Source organism: Mytilus californianus, unplaced genomic scaffold, assembly GCF_021869535.1.
Source record: "Mytilus californianus isolate M0D057914Y unplaced genomic scaffold, xbMytCali1.0.p SCAF_5, whole genome shotgun sequence".
Lineage (NCBI taxonomy): Eukaryota > Metazoa > Mollusca > Bivalvia > Mytilida > Mytilidae > Mytilus > Mytilus californianus.
Window position 1 is genome coordinate 105,199,213 of NW_026262701.1, and position 19,163 is coordinate 105,218,375.

A 19,163-nucleotide genomic window follows, 5' to 3' on the forward strand; every position below is an offset into this window, starting at 1 on the left:
TCCACCAAAGTTCAAATGAAGTTGATGTAAGCTATTATAGGCAACCGTACGTCCTTCAACAATGAGAAAAAACCCATACCATATGGTCGGCACTTTTTTATAAGCGATATTCACGTCATTGTATACATTTTTGTTTATCTATATGTAGGATATTCAATTTGGAATCTCGAAAGTCATAAAGAAACAAATATTTTCCCGATAGTAGCTTGCAAACTTTCATACAAATCCGATGATATTATCAAATACTGGTCACCGTACGGCAAAGTTTTATGCTCATATGTAAATATAAGGACAATATCTCATTAGGAGCCCGTATTGCAAGCTCTTATCGTAGTTTGCTATAGGTAATAATTTTATGGCCTTAAGCAAATATATGAGACAAAATGTAAAAAATCGGCATCAGCAAATACCAACGGTCAGTAATACTGTGTACACAAATACAAAAAGCTGTGGAATGACCCCCTTATACACATTTATAAGGCAATACGTAATTCGCTTTAATTCAGATGATATATCAAATAGGTTTTTTGGTGGTTAGAAGTTACATATTAGCTAGAATTTTATTATGTCATCTTTATATTACATAATTATCATGAATTATATATAGCCTTCAAAAAATTTTACTACTTCCTCGCGCTAAATTTCTTTCTGGTATCTTTGATGAGTGTTTTCATACCAATTAAAAGTTAAGACTTGAAAATTACTTAATTTCGAAATTAGGAATCGTGATAGCAAAAATAAGAATAATGCCTTTGCTATACAGACTGCCTGACAACCTTTGCTGACCACTATATAAGATCTAATCCTTAATAGATATTTCTGATCGTCTTAAAGTGATGATTTATTGGTTTTTCTTAATTTTGTATAGATTTTGTAGTGAAGTCATTCAAGAATTGACTAACTTTACAATTATGTATTTATGTCTGTCAATTTTTATTTCACATTATCACTTCGTTGCGTGCTGTTATTTCTGTTCACTCTTTCCAACATACATCTTTCATTAGCATGAAAGCTTCTGACATCTGATATAAAATGAAACGATTTCCGTTGCAATATAATTAAAATTTACATTTCCGTGCTTCTGGGAAAAATCTGATGGAAAATGTTAGAAATTTATGGTTACAACTTATGACGACGTTAAGTAACGAAAAAAAGGTATTAGAAGGCCTTATTCAGCTGGTTAATCTCATTTCGGTCAGAAATTAATGGCCAGGAAAAGCTTCCTTGAAGTTTTTCTACACGTGTTACTTTTAATATGCGTGATAATATTTTTATCTTTCACAGCATCGAACGTTCTTAAAAGGTATATATTATACGTGTGTCGATAAAACAGACTTGTTTTATATCGTTCTAATTTGGGTTGTTTTTAATTTTACACTCTTCATTCGGGGTCTTAAGTTTTGTTGTAATGCCTTTTCCTCAATAATAAGAGTCATATTTCTGTCTGTTCATACTCATTTAATTTGTATTCAAATTATTTGAAACTTTTCTGATGCTCATTTACAAAGTATCATATTATTACAACGATATATCAAAACAACTTTCCTAATACTATTTTTGCATTAGACAAAAAATAATATACAATTTATTTGTTACTAAAACAATCCTAATTGGAGTTTTATTCTATTGCATAAGTATGTTATTTTGATATAAGGGCAAGCTCATTGAGGAGTCGTTCTCTTTTGGACCTCCAAATGTTTAGCGCAACTGATGCGACTTAATCATAGAACAAAACGCGCAATTGTGCTGTAATTTAAAAGCCTGCTATCTTCGATGAGTACGCTAATCATTATCAAGAAAAAGATCTACTAAAGTTTGAATTCGGTGCTTATACATTTATGAAAGTCTTTCCTGTTTCATCTTAGCGAATCATTAACTCTAATAATCAGCCATTTTACTGTTAGATTTTTGTTTTAAAGTTAATGAGCATCTTTAAAAAAACAAACCTCACCCTTTTTCTACATAAAATACAAGTTTAAAATATAAGTTTAAAAAAACAAATTCAAGCGAAAGGAGTTCTCAAATTTCCAAAAGAGAAAAAATCATTTACATAAAACCATTTTTTCTTTATTTACGCTTTCTGTGTGTGTGAGATCGACCACTTCCCATTTATTCAAGATGTCTCGCAAAAGTCCGGAATTATGTACAATAGAAAAAAACTTAGTGATACATGTGCAAATTTAGCTAATTCTGGTAGTGAAGACTATCTCGCACGAAAGTAGATAATGTGTTTTCAAACGCCTTTAGCTTTTAACAAATAAAGCTCATCGCTTTTGTGAATTAGGAAAATCGCATTAAAGGACAACATTAATTCACGCTATACATAAGATAGGTACATAGTTTTCCTCTGTCTTTTATTCCCGGTTGATAAATATATTAAATTGCAATATGCATCAGTATTGGTGTATTGTTTTGAAAAGTTTGAAATATTCAAACTATCATGCTGTTCTTGAAAAAAAAGGATAGACAAATATGTCCGTAGAAACGTATGATACCGCTTTCCGGAAACAAGATACGTGTTTCCTGAATAACCTTTATCCGTCAATCGCTATAATAAACGTTAAGTGAACAATAATGTTAAACGTCTGACAGCGTAAAAAACTGGGAGAGCCTAAACAGTAAAAGCAGTCAGTGTAAACTAAAATATAAACGTCAGAATAAAACTTTCTTCAATATCTATTATGGATTACATTCTTTTGTTATTCATAATCGGTGTTAATACCTTTGGATAAGCTGGAACATCCCTTTTTAAACTGATTTTCGTCTCATCGCTTACAGAACTGTAAAAAGGATCAAAACCATATCCATATACGAGTGGTCTGGAAGCCAATGATGATTAATGAAATGAAATAAACCAAACCATAAAAAAAAACAGGATAACCACAATATATAAAACGCAAGACCAATCTAAACACATTCAAATAAAAAAAAACTATTATCTATACACAATAATAAAAACAATAATAAAACGAAAAAATTATATACAATTCTAATCACTTTCGCCTGTCGTTTTTTCCTTTATATAATTATTTTGAAACTAGTAAATCAAAATGAACATGGTATTTGACATCACAAGAACACAGCTTAGCGCTGCCAAATTAAACATTTTCAAGAGAATAGTTTTTATACCTTTACTATTCAGATTTCCAAACTGTTGAACATTTAAAAGATTGCACGAAGGAAAAAAAGCGAAGAAAAACAGTGAAAAAGAGAACATGGATCATAAAGACATGCACACATATACATAACTGAAAATATTTATCAGACATAACATATGGAAATATAGATTCCACCATTGCAACAAGTGTGTTACGATATTTCTCCACTCGAAACAATTAAATTTTAATATTTAAAGCGCGAGGCTTGCCTAGCTTTTTAAATAATTAAAATTTAACTATTGAAAGTGGAGAAATATCGTAATACACGAGTTATAGTGGTGGAATCTGTTTCTCTAATGATTTTTATCCTTCCTTTTCAAAGATTTGAAGAAAGTTGTGTAATTTTAATGTGACGTCATCAGGCATGGTCGCCTTTTTTCATGACGTCACAATAGGAATATTCAGAAGAAACCAAGACAATTTGACGTCAAAATTAAATTTGATATTTCACTAGTCAGGAGAAATATTTTACTCACACCGATCAAGAAATGTGAAAATAGCACAAAAATTAAAGAAGTGTCATATCACCAATTCAACCAATAAATATTGACAACATATGTAAAAGTAGGCATACTCTGACCACAAATAGTGCGTTTAATGTAGTTGCTATTAACAATTTCACTAGCAAATGAATTTGCATAAATATAAATATTTTAGACCATGTTGAGCCAAAGTTAACTTGTTCATGAATTTACGTTACAACTTGATGGTAGATGTGCTGCATAGAAATCTTATTAAATGTTTTCAGCATTGATATTTTCGGTAAAACGTACTTCGGATAAGGGTGAAGGTTTGGTACCATTAAAACGTTTAAACCCGCTGCAATTGTTTGCACCTGTCCTAAGTCAGGAATCTGATGTTCAGTAGTTGTCGTTTGTTGATGTGGTTCATAAGTGTTTCTCGTTTCTCGTTTTTTATATAGATTAGACCGTTGGTTTTCCCGTTTGAATGGTTTTACACTAGTTATTTTGGGGCCCTTTATAGCTTGCTGTTCGGTGTGAGTCAAGACTCCGTGTTGAAGACCATACTTTGACCTATAATGGTTTACTTTTATAAATTTTTTCTTGGATGGAGAGTTGTCTCATTGGCATTCATACCACATCTTCTTATATCTATTTCTGAAACGTACGTCATTTGCCACACATTAGATGCAAAATTGGTATACAGAGATGTGATACATGTACCAGTTTTGATATATATGCATATGGTTATTATGAAGTTATTAAGAAACGTAAGGTTAATTATTTAGAGTGCTAGTGCTGTGAAAATTGAAAGTTTGGTTGAACATGTAGGCTTCATTGGTCGTATGATACATTGACTAGAAGGTTAAAAATCAAAGAAATTATTTGGCTTTTGCATGTTATATCATTGAGACATTCCATGCATAAGACACACAACAAAGCCTAATATTTAAACAATCCAATTTACATCTAAATACCATAAACTATCTCAAAATTTAGTTTTTACTTTGTATAATTAAAGTTGTAATTGAAAATGATTCATGGTGTAATGGGGAATGACGTAAATTAAAATAACTCTCCTAAGCGCTTTTCTGGATTTACCTTCATCTGGAAATATTATCCTCTCCAGAATAAGAATTTTTTAATATTATAATCTGAAATGATTCCCAGAAAGAAGGTTTTACCGGTTTTGTGTAAATAGCTCTACGTTAAACTATGTAGAACTTTGTAAAATTGACTGCTGGTTAACAGCAGGATTTAATATTCTGGTATCCGAACCATATTACCACTCGTTGTAATAACAACAAATGTTGCTGCTACTTGCAATGGTGATGATTATTATAAATGTTGTAAATATATACCATTATATTATGATACTTTCTATTACAACCCACTTATCAAATTACTTTTTTATGAAAATGAATAAAAGGAGGAGTGTGGTATAGGCTAATGGCGTAGCAACTCAACTCGACATAAAAAACTGAAAATACAAAGGAGGTCGACATTTGGTCCAACTAATTAGACAAGTGTCTATACCATATTTTAAACTCTATATTGTCCCGATTCTAAATAAATTGTCAATAAATGCAGCAGATAATATCAAAATAAGATTTGGCATCAACACCCATCTCCCTAGGAAAACGCCATTACGATATCACAAAAAGTGAACGAACAGGTTCCTGATGGGACTGGCACTTCAAAGTGATATGGGGCTAAATCAGTTTGCAAATATGTAGAATAATAACAAATTTTCATAGAAATGAACGGTTTATTGTTTCAAACCATATCTAATAACACCATTTTTTAAGTTAATGTTAGTACCAAATCAGGGGTGAAAAGAGTTTAAAGTGGTTCCGGTAGTCTTTGTGTTATGCATTTTGGTTTATTTAAAATTTTATGTACCCTTCGACTGAAGTCATTATTGAAACTTCCCTTTTTTGTTCAATAACTTTCAAATCTTGTGGCTACCCTGTTTTTGTTTCTCATATGATGTTTCATTGAAGTTTATACTTTTAAGTGGTTTTTTTTCAGATGTTAATAATCAAATTCATAAAAAATTATTGAAACTCCATTTTAAAGTACATAAGGTAGCATAATTTACTGATTGTTTTAGATAATCAAACGTAATGGTATTTAGGAATTTTCTCAATCTACACATACAATGACTACAAGACACAACAACAAAAGCATGCGAAAATTAACAGAAAAGAAAAATATTAAAATAGATGGTTTGATGAATAGTGTGATGAAACATATACATTCTGCTTCACAACTGCACAACATTTACTTTTTGTAGAACAATAGTTCCATCCTGGCTAACAAAGCCACTTGGAATGACATATTATGATTATTATTATAAAGCATTATAGGTAACATATAAAAATCACAAGACAAAATTACAAAGACATAGATATAAGTGCCAGTTATCAAAGGCACACAGTAAACCGTTTAAACCTTGAGTTATTATGGCAAGTATAAATACACTATTTAGCATTAAAATTGCGGTAATCAAAAGGTTCCTATTGTGAATAAAATTTTCTTTTTAGTTTTTTTGACGTAACAATAAATGACGCTGTTAAAATTGTTTCATAAAACTTTATTTTTCTAATCTGAATACAGTGTCCTTTTATGCTGTGGGTTTATTTGAAGATACATCATCTAGGACTATTTTCAAAGATTTAGTATATTTCGTATATAAAATACGAATGAAAATATTTTGTTACCCATCCTAACGTTCTATTTACGTAAAACAAATTCAGAAAAACGCCAATATTCATATGACCCTTGATAAACTTAATAACTGTGTATGCGTATAAAGCTTTTTTTAATTAGAAAATGTATCAACCGAAACAAAATGGAATCGTATAACAACGGCAACTTTGCAGAATTCGCCTCGAAAAAGAAATCGTATAGAAATTTTAGCGAGAAATGCAAGAACAAAGATTAATGTTGGGAAACAGCATGATCGATGGGAGAGTTTAAATGCCTCAGTCAGACTTGAAAGGCAAGCCGAAGTTACTAAATCATTGATCGTAGGTATGGAAAGAATGTGCTAGCACGTTAATTTACAAATAAACAACGTTAAAAACACGATGAAATATGTGAGATTGTGAGTGCTAAGTATAATGCACATTCGTGACTAAAGCATTGTTGTTATTCAAAACATAAGATAAGCGTTGGTTTTCAGCTTAAAGGCTCGATAAAGGATACATCACAGAGCAGAACGTAGAAAGAAAAAAAAGCAATATTAGTTGAAAGTAAAAGGAATAATTTTTAACAATCACTATTTGTAGCATTTAAAAATGTCGAAAACTTTCATTTGATACAATTTATTATAACATCAATATATGATCATTGTCGTGTATTATATTTTTGTTCAAAAGTAAACAGAAGTCATTTTTTGTCTTATTTAAACAGCCCTAATATAAAATAGCGCCTAAATTATGGATTGTGTATAGATATTAACCATTAAATTGAACTGTTTTTTCTCATCCCTCGCTCCCAAGTGTAGCAAAAGAAATTGATTTTGACAACAAGCATGTATTGCATTCATTAAACCAACCTTATTTAGATCATTGATAAAAATATTTATCAATGCGTTTCAGCCAATAATATTAAAATAGTTCTGTAAATGTCAACGACGCCTTCCGTGCTTCATTAACTTTAAATATAAATCCTTACTGATTCACATACAGCATTTAGTAGCATTGATATTTTTATTTTCTGTATTATTTCTTCTTATAATATGTTGAATTATTCGAAACACTAAGTGTTTTGCATAGATTGCCTTAGCCGTATTTGGCACAACTTTTAGATTTTTTAAAGCTCTTTAACGTTGTATTTGATTTGGCCTTTCAACTGATTTGATTCGAGCGCCATTGGTTGGTCTCATGTAGACGAAACGAACGTCTGGCATATCAAATAATACGCCTGGTATCTTTAATGAGTTTTTTCATCCTAAAATACGATTTTCGTAGCGACTGTCTCTTTAAAAATGGAAACAAATCCGTGCATTTTAATATGTTGTCTTATCGTAATGTCTTTTGTTTGCTTTAGTATGCAGAATATATCCGTTTGCTTTTAAATCTTTGTTGTTTTGCAATTTACTACACTCACCTTATTCTGTTAAAGTCAACAAATTTCTTTTGTGCTGTCCATATTTGGTCTTTAATCTCAGATATATCTCGCTTACATTTCTCAATTTCTACAGATTTAAGCCCTTCAACTGACAAAAAAAAAAGAAAACTAGGCTATTTGTAACATATTACTTTTTTAAGATCTGTTTATCGACCATTAATTATTCTAAAATCTTTTAATTACCTTCAAATTTTTTTTCGTTGAAACAATACCGATTAATTCATAAACATTTTCAGCGAAAAATGTATATGAGTCGTTACAAAGCTTCTTCTCAGAATGTTTAATCAATGACAAGTAAACAGTATTTAGGAGATAACTGTATTGTATTTTAAGCTTGGCCTTCGTAAAACGTAGATTTTGCTGTCACAAATTGAGTTTACCAAGAGGCGCGTAGTGGGCCTAGGTAAACGGATATTTGCGACAGTAAAATCAAGTTTTACGAAGGCCAACCTTAAAATACAATACAGTTATCTCCATTCTAATGCCACATATTAAAATAAATTGCATATTAGTAAATGTTTTGGCTTTAAAGAAAAGCCATAAATGAAAGTCCGCAAAACTGTTACTTCGTCTTTGGCATCTTAACAATGTGAAGTCATAGGTATACTCCCGATGTCAAACACATACTTTTCGTACGCTTCTGAATGGTTTCAATATTTCCAAAAAGAAGATTCTGAAGCACAAAATGTTACGTTTTTGTTTATTTTTTGAGAAATTACATACCAAAAAAATTCAGATTTCAAAATGGTGGCTTTCCGTAATACGGACTGGTAGAACGTAGAATCTAACCCTTCAAAATATTTGTCAACGTCCGATGAAAATTATCGTTCTAAACGAATTGCATTAGAACTATAGATAAAAATGCTGGTCCACATTTTGTATCGTATATCAGAGAACCTGGAAATCAAATCAATGAATGCAATCTGAACTAATCATTTTTATCTGAAACAATCTTCACAGCCAGAAATTCCCATAGTGCTATGAGCTTAAAACTCTTTTCGTCTTTTCATTCTTTTTAGAACCTTTCGTTCAGTCAAATATATCAAGGGTTCATATTATCACGGGGCCTAACCTACAAAGAAACTCCAAAATTGTATCGTAGCATAATAACTAAAGTAATATGTATGAAAGGAGATGTGGAGTATGCTTAAATGAGACAACAACTAATAAATCTAGAGGTAAATAATAAACCGATGTCTACATTTACAAACTATCTACTTATGAAAAGGTCAATTTCGTAATCGTGAGATATGTTTTGTATATAGTCTGCACAAGGGACAGTAGTATTTATGCTTGACAATTCTACTCTCAAAATGTAGTCTCGATATCATCATAATGTCTTTTTATAAGTAATATTATGTTTATTTCATGGAAGAAATAAAATTAGCCATAAGGGGACGTAACTCTAAAATAACGCAAAGCTATTAACATTATAATGCCTTGTCCTCTTTTAACTGTATATTAAAAATTAACACTTGACCACTTTTATGATAAAGATAAAGTTATTGTTTAGACTAGAGACGGTTAAGAGCTTGATATTGTACATACACCTGTTTTTGGTGAAGACAATATTTTAACATCCAAATGTCTTTTTTTTTTATCTTTGTTGTGGGAAGCTGTGTCATTAACGTGTATCGTTAATCTCCTTTAATCCATTAGTATTCTAAATCATCACTTACTTTCCATTTTTCGTTCCAATGCAGTAAGCCTTGAAGATATATCGGATTTTAGCTCTTCCATTTTAAATACTCTAAAAAACAATTTACATAGCATTGTATTATAATTGAACAAAAAAGTATAAGAAAGTTAATAGATATAGAAAAGAAAACAAAACTCGTAGATTAATTTGCCAATTTAAATCATATAATCAATAAAGTAATTTTTGTTTTCGGAAACACGTTTCATTATTTGATTTTAAATTTTATCTCCAATGTTTTACTTCAAGACAGACGCAGTCTATTAAAACGGGTGATGCTTATTATAATACATTTTCCAATAAAATAATCAGTATCTTCATTATTTTTATTCAGAATAACAAATGTCAAGGCACTTGAAGTTTGAGAGACTAAAAAGTGTTAATATATATTCAAAGATTGGTGTATATCTGAGTAGCCTGTTTATTTTACATTTCACACTAATCAATGCATGACCGCCTTTTTAGAACTAGCCACATGTACAAATGATAATGTATACGTGATTAAAGGTCCATGAAATATAACCTCCGTTTTTGTAGCACGTGAAAGAAGTGAAATGGTTATAAAGCATGCAGGTTAAAACAGAAATAGGAGTAAGCTTTAAAAACTAAAAAGAACATGTTGAGTACTAATAATGAAAAGGTCACAATCGCTAATACTGTAAAACCGTAGATAATCTTATACTGTCCCTCTGGTATCGTTCGTCCCTCTTTTATAACGATAGCGTGCTTTTTCTAATTGAAGTTAAGCAACAAAGTTTAAAAAAAACTTAGATAATTTCTAAACACGTGAATCCAAATCGCAGAAAGGATAACATACATTGCATATAATCTTAATAAACGTGATCATGTAAAACGTGTTTGTGCCATTTTTTAGTATAATTAACCTAGTTATTACACAGAATTGACTTGCGCCTTCTTTCCAAATCATTAATTAAGTATATTTTTTCTAAAAATAACCATTAGATTATATCAAGATACATCAAGTCATCCGTGTTCACCTTTTATCATGGATTTCAATAATTGTTTCCATAAAAAGTAGATGGGGTTAAGAAAGAGCCAGATAAGAACAAGTCGGGATTCTCTATTCAAGATCTTTCTAATAAATAGAAACAAGTTCATCCTCAATATATATAAATAGAACAACACTTAACATGGAATATCTCTTCAGTAATACGATATTGCATGTTTTATTACAGTTGAAACTAAAGAATGACAATGATGAGTGTACATTTAACTCACGATGCCCTGTCTGGAAGAGCTAATCTAATAAAGAGATACACAATGAATCATGCTGTAAATCTAACCCCTTTTTAGATGCTGAGCTAGCATATTATACTGATAACAATAGCGTCAAATACAAAACACATCCTTGTATTGTTATTGAAGTTTGCTACAATTCATAGCCATTACACAACAATTCTAGCGCTGTAAATTTAAGAGTTTTTCCACTTAAGGCGACGATTGTGACCTTTTCGTTATTCAAACATTTTTTAACACGTTCGTATGATTATATCAACTTAATATAACACAGAAACAGGATGATCCTGGAGGTGTCATCATTATCTCTTGGAAATTAAATGCATTTCAGTAATAATACTCCGACTGTTCAAATAAACTTGTAATTCGGTCCCCTCGAGGTTCCAATGGAGAAGATTACAATATGCATTAAGTGCAAACATGCATATTGTTAAAACAAAATCACGATGCAGAAATGAAATGAAATAAATAAATAAATAAATGAATAATGAAAAGTATTTTGGAACCTAATATTTTGCAACGCATGTTTGAACGCCACGTTTGAACTGTTTGTATAAAATGTAGAAGATTTCTGAATATTTTATTAAAAGGAGCAAAATAAAACTACTCCCCACCATAAAAAAAATGAACAAAACAAATCAAATAAAAATTAAATTAAAACCATTGTTGTCTTATGAATGCTTAGTTCCTTCCATAACTTATTTTAGGCCGTTTGAAAAAGGAGCAAAAATTAAAGCTTACTTTAATGAGAACATGCAGCATCAACAACTCTAGAAAAGGTAAAAAAAATATGTTCAGCAGTAATTTTGATTTTCGTTATGACAAGTGCTTAACTTGGTTTACCTGCAAAAACTAATTAAAGGAAATAAAAAGCAAAGTCCATTGCGATTTGCTTTTCTTTTGGTATTTCCACCTTTAAACATTTGAAAAAACCGGTTTTCATTGCATGATGTTCCGCGTACTTCTTGACACTGAAGAAGAAATGTGTCATACTTAGCATACGTTTTGAACATAACCCGGTCACATTTAAATTGACGATCTTGTATAATGTTAATTCACAATAAGGCTTAATGTTTACAATATACTAACAAAATACGCGATTGTATACGTACCCCGTTATTTAGATTATTATTTGGAAAAATAATAATAGAAATAATAATAACTGGTTACCTGTTGAATTGTTCTGTAACTGTTGTCAATACCTGAGCGATGACTTCATTATCACCTGAAAAGAAACGTACTGTTACATATTGTTCATGTAAATAATGGGATCAAAACAACACACCACACACTAGGAGTTATTTGTATGTTTATATTCTATCACATGTGTTTTACAAGAGTCGAACTACAGTGAATTGTTGTACATTCCAACACATAATTATGCTTGTATGAATTTAATCAGAAAATTCGACAATACCATATCCTCTGTAGTTTTAGTGGAATATGTAGTACTAAAAACATATTCAAGCCAAGAACATGGACGCTAGACAGTTTAAAGCATGCAAAACAACCTGTAATACACCGAAGTAAGCCTTCTATTGTATAACATTTTTATCCTTTCAGATTTGTTTCCTACATGTATATGATTTAAACATAATTTGACTTTCTCATGTATTACTCAAATAAATCTGTTCGACTGAATTAGATAAATTGAATGTTCATAATGTATGAATTTCATAATAAACATATCTGCAATAATATACTTGTTTTCTTTATACGAACCGAATTGATTTTCGTGCTAACAACATGATTCATTTGATTTAAAACAATGGTATGTATTCATGCAAATCATAACTGCTATTAAAAAGTCTGATTAATCTCTATAACAACAAGGTATATTTCGTCATAGGATTTTATTACAATAACAATTGCAACAATTTCAGAAGGTTAGATGGTTAGAAGCAAATTTTATCAGAAGTAAAGGTTTCATTAACTCAAACGAATAAACTACTTGCTAAAACATTTTTACGAATATTTAATCAATACGTGTAAAATTCTTTCGTGAGTAGACATATTCAAATTAAAAGAGTTTGTTCTTTGAGATGGCAAAGCACTAAGGTTATCAAAATAGAAAACAGGTTTTATTCGTTGAACTGTTGATAAAAAGAAATATTGGTCTTTTCATGCAGTGGGGAGTATACACTTTTCTTATTCGACATATCATCAGTATAGAGGGGAGCAGTGTTGCTGTTATAATGAATACACAAGTCATCTGATTGGATTAGGTACGTTATACTTGATGACCCTTGTTGGAAGAGTCCTAAATTGTCAGCATTTTTCAAAAAGAATAAAACCAGACACAAGAAATGAAATACAAAAAAAAAAAATGGTTTATATGAAATAGTGTAAGCGTTTTTTTGATTTTTTTTGTTTTTGTTTTTGTTTTTACCATAGGATGATTGTACACATAAAGTAATTAACTTTGCAAAGTTTGAATAAGATTTTCGTTACTGTCAAATTGTTCAATACATTAATGATCGTCTAAATTGGGAGGGACGAATATTTATTCTGCAACATAAACATTACTCCGTTGTCAGCATTTGCTGTTTAATAACACAATCGAACAATACTCACAAACTAAGGATTTTAATCAGTTGATGGTTATGATGTTGACTCGGGGCAGAATTACGACTTAATGTCCTCCATATAATATCCCGGTTCGAATTTATAACTTAACCCATATTTCTCTTATTCTGTGTCAATTAAAACTCGGTGAAGGTGTTTTTATTGACTTGTTGAAAATGCTAGTTGTATTTATATTGATGCTGAATGGAACCGAAACAGAAATAATGGTCACTGGTTTGAAAAATATTGCAGCTGCCTTGTCGGAGGGAAATCTAAAAAGATTTTTTTTCAATATATCAAATTAATGACCTCCTTCTGTTAACAGGGAGAGTTGTTTATACACTACTTTTTGATAAGTAATGCATTTTGTTTGAAATAAATGAAAATAACACTTCATAAATTTCGTGTGTCCGAAGCGCTTTGTTCCCTTCATCAGGAACTCTTAAACCTACACATTGGAAACCCAGGGATGTATAAATACTTTCAAATGTTATGAGCCATATGACCGAACGTTACCTAGAAAGAAAAGCCAAATTTAGCTAAAGTCAACTTTGCCTGAGGCCGATGGAACCTTAGTTTTTTCTATTAATTTCAATATAATTCAATAATTCAATTACAACATAAATTTGTTTCATTCTACTTTCAGAACCTTTCAATCTTAGAAGAATTTTGCTCGTTTTAGTTCCATTTAAGGATGTTCGCTACTCTGTTTCAAAATAACAAGCTTTTTAAAAGACTGTTATAAATTGATAGTATATAAATAAAGGAACTAAAAAAGCAGAAAAAAATGAAGGGTCCGTGTGCTTTTTTTCGAAACATAAGCCAATGAAAATTTGGCGGGAAATGATTTTCTCTAGATTTTTCTTAAATTTAACATTGACACCCTTTTTCTTTCAAAAACAATTAAAAAATAACAAAGATTTTATAAGATTTTCAAATACGGCTTTTTAAACTATATGTAATAAAATTATGAAAAGAATAGTGGGGGTTAGTGGGCAAAATTTATAATGACACTACATCGATAAAACCAGAGGATTCCGAATATCTGGCAAAAATTCAAAAAGAACAGGAGCGAACATCCTTAAGTCATAAAGCTATTCATGTGTTTTGGTCCTATACATTCTTGTCTTTCAAATGCATGGGTTTGATCGTTCCTGATTAAGGTAAATCGAGAAAAACGCTTCGAACACACGAGATTAATAAAGTGTTATAAATATTGGAATACGTTAGAAGCTATATGACCAAAATGAATTCAGACAAAATAGCCAAGCCATCTTAAGTAAATAATGAGAGAGTTGGAACCAAAGTTTCTAAATAATTTGTGAACATAAGAAAGGTTTATTAAAAATCATGGCAGTGCCAAAACACTCATGAGCTGATGATACCCTCAGGGATTAACAATCAACATAGATTCGATCATTTAATCATTTAAAACAATTTTACTGCTTTGGGTATGATTGAATATGTTAGATAACACGCCGTAAAACAACCTTTTAATAATGAAATTACAACGTCTACGTCTGCATTTCAAGAGAAAGAAATTCGCTTATAACAAAATTTGAAATAAATGTATTGAACGCCCTTTACGTAGACAATGGAGAAAATGTAATAGATGGTGAATAAAACTATTCACAGGAAAAGAAAAGGATTAAGGAGCGGATTGTTTGTTGCTACTACAATGTAATGTTCAGTGGTCAAATCGTATAAAGCAGAGTTTGTCGTGGAAGGATATTTTCTATATCTTTTTTTTTATTAAAATAATACATGATATCGCAGTTTCTTGAGTCAGTTTTGATAGCCAGAATCATTTGCAGTGGTTTTGGATATGTTTGCCCTGATCGTCCATTCGTTTATACTGATTTCCCTACTTCAACCCTGCTTAAAAAGTCAAAGTGACAGTGTTTGACAATATTACAAAATTATAGTAACGCACATAACGAGCAACCTATAATGTATCTTTTCAGACTTTGGGACGACCAGTTTTTGTATGGACTTAATGAATTTAATTTAATGTCCTTATATAGAATTTCATCGAGTAAAAAATAAATTCAAAGTGTTTTTATTTATCTAATAAATTAAGGAAGTAAACCAAAGGTGAGGGGCGTTTCTCTTATAATCACTGATACGTTTTTGTCAACCGTTTCCATAATTATATTTTAAGCTTTTAAGCAACACGGAATATAGAACTTTTGTTTCACATGAGTAATTTAAAAGCATTTAATAAAGTGACTATTACAAGCTTATTACTAATATAAAGAGTAATCTTTCTTAAATTAAGGCAACAGTAGTATACCCTGTTCAAAAGTCATAAATCGATTGAGAGAAAACAAATCCGGGTTACAAACTAAAACCGACGGAAACACATCAACTATAAGAGGAAAACAACGAAACAACAGAAACACTGAAGTGCAAAAAAACAAAAAAAAAAAACAAACGCCAACGCAACATACATAGAAACGAACTATTTGATAACAGCCGAGACATACCCCTAAAATATAAACGTCACTAGATTGCACTTTATGCTCACTTTAGTTATGGACGAGCTCATAGTGTCCTTGGGACAGATGTTATATCAAGGCAAATAGAATCGAGCTCGATAGATCATTTTTAAATCAATTCTTTGCAAAATTTTTCCGTTTTAGATATAAACACATCAACAGTTTTGTACTTAGATAAGTTACTTCAAATAGTAATGATACCCGTGTTGTTAATTTAAAGATGTATTATAATGTGTAAAAATTAAATTCGAGATACCATACCTTATCATTTACAGCGTTGTAGGTAAGGTCTCTAGCATTAATCTTTGTGGAAGATCATGTTGCAAAAAGTAATTTGCCCGGTGTGTAAATGCGTTAACTGAAATATTATATCTGTTTTCAAGTAATTGCCAATTGATTTTACTTGTATTCAAATTAACTTACCTGATGTAGGAGCCGAGTCCTTGATGGCTACTTTATAAGGTAATCTGAAGCATAAATAATTGTCATGATGATGGTAACAAAAAATAAAAATCTTTAGTTGCATAAAACAGTTTTCATTTATTAACTTTGATATTCAGAAAAAAAAAACAAAAACAGAAAAACATTTATCATAAATACCAGGCTTATAACTACTTTCCAGCATTACTGGTGTTAAAAAAAAATATGAAGTTTATTTTAATTGATTAACACAAAGAACAACCAAGTATGAAAAAATAAAATAAATAAATATCATCGATGAACAAGTCAACTCCTCTTAAGAAGTATATTTCTATAAACAAGATCATTAGTTGACTTTATGCCAAAATATCATGTGAGAAAACCCAATCACATCGATTTGTTTTGTCCGTTTGTGACACACATTTTCAAGGAAACTTCAAATTTAATTTGAAATGTACACACATGTATAACAACCAGAAACGATAAACCTGAAAATATATAAAATTGTTTAGATTTTTCTCTGCATAAAACTTGACAGTGGGGTTCGTACTGCTCAATCTTTGGTTTTCTATGTAGTGTTTTGTGAACTTGTTCGTCTTCTTGTCTTTTTGCCATTGCCATATAAGTTTTTCGTTAATTAAGAATTTTTAATGTCCACTAGGTATCTTCTGTCTCTTTGGGGAAAATTATTTTCATAATGAGAGAATTTAACATATTAAAAACCGCATGAGAGAAGTTACAGGAGTGTTAATGAAATAAACACTTTATAAATTCTGTGCGACCACAGCGCGCGTCTGGCATGCATAAGTATAAAATATGGTATTTTTTATGATGTTTTTGAAAGCCATGAATGCGTACATACGATGATACGTTAGAAGCTAGATGATCAAAAAGGTCATAAACGGAATAGCAGATTTCATCTAAAGTACGTTTCTACTATTGCCTTTTTAATTAGTAAATATAAATAACACTTTATACATTTGATGCTAGGTAACGTTTTTCAGATTGACCTTCATAAGAAACGCCCAACCCCCCTTCCCCAAAAAAATAAATATTGAAAGCCAAGAATGCATCAATACAGGTATGTGTTAATCAAGAAAAGCGCTTCTGAAGCATGACATTTAAAACAATATTATTTTCATGTCCTAGCACTGAGTTGATACCACTGCCGGTGAACCGTTAGTCCCCGAAGGTATCAAAAGCTCAGTAGTGAGTGATTTGGTTTTTTTACGTACTTTTATTTAATTTTCCAATGATAAATAACGGAATAATTTTTAAGAAAGGCCTCTAACTTCCTCAGGCAAAGTAAACCTTAGATAAATTTGGCTATTCTGTTAAGTTCTCGTTTGGTCATATCGCTCCTTACGTAATCACGTTAAATATTACTTGGTTTAACTGTTTTATTTGGGCGTTCCTGGTACCAATTCATTTAAGGTCAATTTGTGTTTAGTAATTATTTATGAATGTATCAATTGTTTGGTAACATCTTAATGAATTTATTGCATAAGTTTGAAGCAAATCACAGATAATGTCAGCGTACACCTAAATGTACTCAAAACGTTAGCTTAAAGCCAATCATATCGTAATGTACTAATAACGTCAGCGTAAAAATGCAAAGCTAATGACTTCTTTTTGTTTTGATAAGGTCAGCTTGAAGCCAATCACATCATAGTATACTGATAACGTTACCTTATATCCAATCGAATCATAGTATACTGATAACGTTACCTTATAGCCAATAGCATCATAGTATACTGATAACGTTACCTTATAGCCAATCGCATCATAGTATACTGATAACGTTACCTTATAGCCAATCGCATCATAGTATACTGATAACGTTACCTTATAGCCAATCGCATCATAGTATACTGATAACGTTACCTTATAGCCAATCACATCATAGTATACTGATAACGTTACCTTAAGCCAATCGCATCATAGTATACTGATAATGTTACCTTATAGCCAATTACATCATAGTATACTGATAACGTTACCTTAAGCCAATCGCATCATAGTATACTGATAACGTTACCTTATAGCCAATCACGACATAGTATACTGATAACGTTACCCTAAGCCAATCGCATCATAGTATACTGATAATGTTACCTTAATCTAGTCGTCAGATATTATTGTACTCATAACGAGGGCCGAGGTAAAGGAACACTATGTAAGCTATCTCGCAGAACTTTTGTAAAATTTTGCATACATCTTTGACACGTTGAACTATAATTCAATAATTAAAGCAAAACGCATATCGATAAAACTTGCTACAATATTATTATTGAATGGATATCCTTTGAATAGGTAAACATTTGAATAAACTGCACGTAATATCTTTTGAAAACGTTCACAATATTGTTTTTAAAACTCCTTTCGCAACACCCAGTCCGTACATACTTTTTTGTAAATTGATTTGGTGTTGTCAGCTGATTTTCAATTTTAAATACCACAAAACGTCTAAATAAGCTAAACTTCGTGGCACTGTAAAGCTATAGGTGGCACGGTAGTATTTCCTGGGTCATAGGGATAATGATAGCCTTTTTAGAATTTTCACCACTTTCTAACACTGCCCAAAATTCTACATACACAGTAAACTGAAGTACTTTCATTATAATATTCAGAAATGAATTTGAATATGTATCATGACCGTTTTCTTTTTTTGCTATCTTTAAAACCTAAGGCCACTAGTGCTTTTATGTCTTTTATCATGCAGTGAATACAAAATTTAAAAAAATTCTCAAAAATTCATTTTCACCTGTATGTAAAATTATTTCATATTTTTCTACACCTGGTTCATCCCTCAGTTTGGGAAAGTATGTTCAGTTGATACTGTATTTTTTGTTCAATTACACTATTCAGATACATTGACTTAAGTAGGGTACACAAAAGAGCAACCTAAATTCCGGAATGCAAATACTACCGTGGCACCTATAAAACGTCGTTTTCCGACGATTTTCCTAGC

General features: G+C 30.9%; 2 protein-coding genes across 3 annotated transcripts in view; one reads left to right on the forward strand and one right to left on the reverse strand.

Annotated features, from left to right (window-relative positions):
* The window catches only part of LOC127700449 (uncharacterized), a 67,309-nt gene extending 48,184 nt beyond the window's left edge, over positions 1–19,125 (forward strand). The window contains exon 4 of one of the 2 annotated variants that reach the window (XR_007981577.1): positions 19,076–19,125. The gene's annotated coding sequence lies outside the window, so the exon portion shown is untranslated. Of the gene's footprint in view, positions 1–18,696; positions 18,868–19,075 lie in introns of those variants that run through there. The other variant, XR_007981578.1, reaches the window with a different exon arrangement.
* LOC127700450 (high affinity cGMP-specific 3',5'-cyclic phosphodiesterase 9A-like) overlaps positions 1–19,163 on the reverse strand; it is a 61,720-nt gene that overhangs the window by 19,338 nt on the left and 23,219 nt on the right. Inside the window, exons 4-8 of the mRNA XM_052203923.1 lie at positions 16,196–16,239; positions 11,880–11,934; positions 9,436–9,506; positions 7,736–7,844; positions 2,723–2,819 (exon numbers count right to left, since the gene is read on the reverse strand). Of these exons, the coding sequence (XP_052059883.1) occupies positions 2,723–2,819; positions 7,736–7,844; positions 9,436–9,506; positions 11,880–11,934; positions 16,196–16,239 (376 nt within the window). The remainder of the gene's footprint in view (positions 1–2,722; positions 2,820–7,735; positions 7,845–9,435; positions 9,507–11,879; positions 11,935–16,195; positions 16,240–19,163) is intronic.